This window comes from Myotis davidii, unplaced genomic scaffold, assembly GCF_000327345.1.
Source record: "Myotis davidii unplaced genomic scaffold, ASM32734v1 scaffold134, whole genome shotgun sequence".
NCBI classification, from domain to species: domain Eukaryota; kingdom Metazoa; phylum Chordata; class Mammalia; order Chiroptera; family Vespertilionidae; genus Myotis; species Myotis davidii.
In genome coordinates, this window is record NW_006288853.1 from 5427650 (window position 1) to 5432956 (window position 5307).

The 5307-nt window shown below is 37.5% G+C and overlaps 1 protein-coding gene across 1 annotated transcript in view; it reads left to right on the forward strand.

Annotated features, from left to right (window-relative positions):
- Positions 1-5307, forward strand: part of MCU (mitochondrial calcium uniporter) — a 78694-nt gene that overhangs the window by 56598 nt on the left and 16789 nt on the right. Inside the window, exons 4-5 of the mRNA XM_006761021.1 lie at positions 1893-2063; positions 3155-3259. Coding sequence (XP_006761084.1) covers positions 1893-2063; positions 3155-3259 — 276 coding nt within the window. The remainder of the gene's footprint in view (positions 1-1892; positions 2064-3154; positions 3260-5307) is intronic.

Genomic DNA, 5307 nt, shown 5'->3' on the forward strand with positions numbered 1-5307 from the left:
AGAGGCCTGCAAGGCAGGCGAGGACCGTTGGTTTCCTCTGTCACTGAAGCAAGCAAGCCTCATGTTAGTTTCAAGCTGCCTGGCTCCCGGCTGCCATCTTGGCTGGCAGTTAATTTGCATATCGCCCTGATTAGCCAATGGGAAGGGTAGCGGTCTTACGCCAATTACCATGTTTCTCTTTTATTAGATAGGATGCCTTAATAAAGGTTGCTTTAAAATTTAAGTCCTGAAAGAATTTAGAATGGGGCTTTTGTATACGTTGTAGACCTTATAAATTACTAGATAGGTAAGAAAATAAGGTGTAAATGACTATGGAAACTTTGATGCATTTGGGATCTCCAGAACTTTAATCTACATACATTTCCTCTCAACTCATCAATTTCAAGGGATATGAATCCTTAGAAACATTATAAAATGTACCTTTTGATTCTTAAAAAAAAAGCAAACGAGACAATGATATCACTATGTATCAATCAGTGTGCTAAGTGTTTTAATTGGTTTATTTTATTTACTAGAGGCCCGGTGCACATAATTTGTGCACTCAGGGGGTGGGGATGGGGTGGTCCCCTCAGCCCAGCCTGCACCCACTCTCAGTCCAGGAGCCCTCGGGGGATGTCCAACTGATGGCTTAGACCCGCTCCCCACGGGCCTAAGCCATCAGTCGGACATCCTTAGCGGTGCCACAGAGGCAGGAGAGACTCCCGCCACTGCCTCTGCGCTCACCAGCCCTGAGCCCAGCTTCTGACTGAGCAGCGCTCCCCCTGTGGGAGCGCACTGACCACCAGGGGACAGCTCCTGCATTGAGTGTCTGCCCCCTGGTGGTCAGTGTGCATCATAGTGACTGGTCGTTCCACCGTTCAGTCGATTTGCATATTAGCCTTTTATTACATAGGATTCCTTATAACAACTCTATCAGTTAGGGATTAAACCCAGTTTATATATGAAAAAGTGAGGCTCAAAGAAGTTATATAATATGTCCAAAGTTAACAGCCAGAATTCCAGCCCAGATTTGACTCTGAAACCTGTTTTCCTTCCTTGGTGCTAACTTATCTTTAAATACTTTGTTGCATATATACACTGGTTCAAAATTAATTTATTTTTAAAAATTCATTTGAAAATTACTTTGAGTTATTTTGACATTTGTTTTAATGACAGGCTCTGCAAATCAAGAGTAGTGAGGAAAAAGATAAGGAAATAAGGAATTCTGTGCAATACTAATGTAGAAAATCCTTCCAGTTGTAAAGCTTATAATAATATCTTCTTTATTAACTTTTTGTTAGAAAATGCCAAATAGTTCATCTTTGGCTTCTCACTAACCTCAGGAAGATGTTCAGGAGAATATAAAAGAACCTGTTTTTTATTATTTCATAATATGTCCATGTTGTGTAAGAGAATTATTACTTATCAAGTACCTTGGATATAATATTGTACTATAAATATGGGTTGTATCCTTGAGCAAGAATCTCCCTTATTGGTGTGCTTTAAAATATTATTAATTCCCCAGGGCTTCTTGAAAGCTCTGGCTCCCAAGAGCCACCTCCTACAGGTTATGGAGTCAGCTAGCAATCTCTGACTACTTCATAAAATCTTAATAAACGGAACCAGGTAAAGTTCTTCAGCAATACCAAGAACTTTACCTCAAATTCCTGAGAAAGCTTTTCCGTGATCCACTTAGAAGATAATTCTTCGAATGTTTCTATTTTTCTGAAAAGTGAGTTGTGTGATTCTAATTCCCAGAATAACTGTCAACTAAAGCTAAAGGACATATTCTTAAACCTTTGAAAAGGTTTTAAACCACACTGATAATAACAGATCCCATACAAGAATGGTAAGAATATAGCTGTAACATAATGAATCTAACTTTCATATGATTGGGGGTCTTTTTCATTCAGATGTGACAGTGGTGTATCAAAATGGGTTGCCTGTGATATCTGTGAGGCTACCATCCCGGCGTGAACGCTGCCAATTCACACTCAAACCTATCTCAGACTCTGTTGGTGTGTTTTTACGACAACTACAAGAAGAGGATCGGGGAATTGACCGAGTTGCAATCTACTCACCAGGTACAGTCACCTTCGTTATTAATTCCCACCCATCCATCCCCCCAACCCACCAAAAAACACACACACACAGGTTTCTACAAAAGAATCTCTTACTCTTAACTTTCTTTTCTTAGCAAATGTCAGCAGGAGAGAAAGTGGTTCTCAGAATATAACTATTCAGTTTTAACAAATATATATACACAGGAAGTCTCATTCAAAAGCACCTCACATATAATGCTGTGGGCACTGTGTATTATTAAGACTTTTCATCATTGCCTTAGGCATAGAATAAATTTTTCCAGTGGTTGAGTCCTCATCTCTGAAGATATGAAATATTAGGACTTCTTTTTAGATTTTCTTATGTCTTTCACATAAAGACTTACCAAAATAAAAACATGTATACTTGAAAAGAATATAAAATAAGGCACCAAAAATTCCCATTTGACATGACACCCATTTTACTTATTTTTTTTAAGTGCTTTACATATTTTCCTAATTTTTACTTTAAAACATTTTAAATACACATTAGTACAATAAGTGCCCACTTAGCCTTCACTTGAATTCACCAGTTATTAACAATTTGCCACATTTCTATGCTATAAATATTTTAGATATACTTAATACTCAATTCATGTGGTAGTATAACTAGTAGACCAGCTTGGTGTATTTGGCTAGCCCTAGCATTCATCCCCAACGAATTACTGGCATCTAATCAGTGACCACACTGAAAAGTACCACAGAATGGGAAATGTTGTTTTTTTACTCACCCACCTTCCATCATAGACAAATATAAGACGGCCGTGCAGCTCTCCCAGTGACCCTAGATTTCCAACTGACACCTATAGATCTATATAATTATTTCACTCTCATAAAATTTTCCCAGAAAAATATGTTGTTAAATCTTCACAGGCTTGAGGCCATGAAAACAAAAAGTCTCAGATAATAGTATAAGCTTTGTTTAGCATAGACTTAGGGATGAGGCAAAAAGTTAACTGAAATTAAGAGAGACATCATTCTTAAAATCTATTTTGAGGATTACTTTTTCATGACCATTCTTAAGTAATTATGGACATATGACAAGTTTACATTTTCACATTAAACTTTTTTCACAGATGGTGTTCGAGTTGCTGCCTCAACAGGGATAGACCTCCTTCTCCTTGATGACTTTAAGCTGGTCATTAATGACTTAACATATCATGTCCGACCACCAAAGAGAGGTAAAAAGTAACCTTGATAAGGTCAGAGTAATGAGGGAAGGGCTTTTGGAAAGAACTTAACTTTCCCCTGGATAACCTTGAGAAACAGGCCGTATTCCAAGAACACTGAAAGGTTTACATGCAGACTCTGTTTCAGTTGAAGAACTCCTTGAGCACCTGGCAGTTGGCCAGTACATTGACTAAAACTTAAATTCTACGTAAACACCAGAAAGCTTATTATCTGATACTGCCACTGTTTCACATAAATGAATGTTCTACATAACTTAAGCTCCTTCCCTCCATTCAGTCATGGCTAAAAGTCATATTATTTTAACAACATTATAGAGGGTATCTTTTTAAAATAAAATAAATTATGGACTTCCCTGTGCTCTTAAACATTTGTATTGAGAATTAATCCTTTTTTTTTAATCATTCAAAGTCCCAGATCGGAGAGGATGCAGGCTGGGCTGAGGGGACCTTCGCACAGGCCGGGCCAAGGGACTCCTCTGCCCCTCCCACCCTGTGCACGAATTTTGTGCACCTGGCCTCTAGTTATGGAATAAAAGACTTAGTAAAGAAATGAAACCTTGTACAGTTATATATGAAGCTGAAGAAGTAAGAGTTTGAAAAGGGAGCTTGGAAGATGGGAGAATAGTCACCAATATTTAAGCAATGACACAGATGGACAAAGCTTGCCAAAGAACCTGGAAATTCAGATGCATTCAACCATTAAGATAAGAAGGATTAGCAAAAGAGAGCTGATAGAGAAATCCCTAGGGACGCTGCCACCTCACTGTGAAATTCTAGACTAGTTACCGCTTTCTAGAGTACAGTTTCCTCTTCTGGTAACTGGAAAGTGCAAAGCTATATGCAAATGTGGGCTGCAACTTTAATGAAAGAAGACCCTGTTGACATAGATGACTTCTAGAGTTCAAAGTGTGCAAGACTCGCCCTAGCTGGTTTGGCTTGGTGGATAGAGCGTCGGCCTGCGAACTGGAGGGTCCCAGGTTTGATTCCCGCCAAGGGCATGTACCTTGGTTGTGGGTACATCCCCAGTAGGGGGTGTGCAGGAGGCAGCTAGCTGATTGATGTTTCTCTCTCATCGATGTTTCTAACACTCTATATCTCTCTCCCTTCCTCTCTGTAAAAAATCAATAAAATATATTAAATATAGATATATTTAAAAAAACAACAAAGCGTGCAAGACTCTATGCTCATCCCATTTTACTATTTCAGCTCTTCTCTAATCCAAATTGCTACCCTTATTTGAATTTTTATTAATTGACTTTCTGTGATAACTGTACTAAAGGAGATTTGAAGAGTATTTCATAGATAACAGTATGGTAGTTACCAGAGAGAAGGGGGTGGGGAGGCAGTAAAGGATAAAGGGGCCAAATATATGGTGATGGAAGATTATTTGACTTTGGGTGGTGGGCACACAATGCTATATATAGATCATGTATCACAGAAATGAATACTTGAAACTTATATGATCTTAAGAACCAGTGTCACCCCAATAAATTTAATAAACATACTTTTTTAAATATATAGCTAATTCTGATCGTGGTTTATTTAGAAAAGGGATGAATGTAACAAAATGTCACAATAAAGCTAATATTCTAAAACAAAAGCTTTATTTGTAGTGCTTTAAAAAATGGCAGCTAAAATCAGCTGGATTTTTTATTAGGTTCTCACAACATAATTTTTAGATTTCTGGAAACACATCCTACTCACAAAAGAGGATAATGAATCAAAGAATTTAATCTTTTACCCTTTCAATCATTCTTATAACTTCATCCCCTTTAGAGCATGATATTGAGGTCCATACAGCTATTCTGTGTCTTTCCCAACAGGAATAAATAAAAGTTGTATGCTAGGGGGAAGATGTATGGGAGCTAAGATTATTAGAATAATGATATTTTTATTTATACCTTTGTTTGTGCAAATTTGAAATACTTTAGTTTTTCTTCAGATAATACTAAAGGGGGAAAATCATCAATTAAAATGGCAAGGCCATACATAGATAAATTATAGATCAGCATTTTAATAAGCATGATAAGATTGATTCT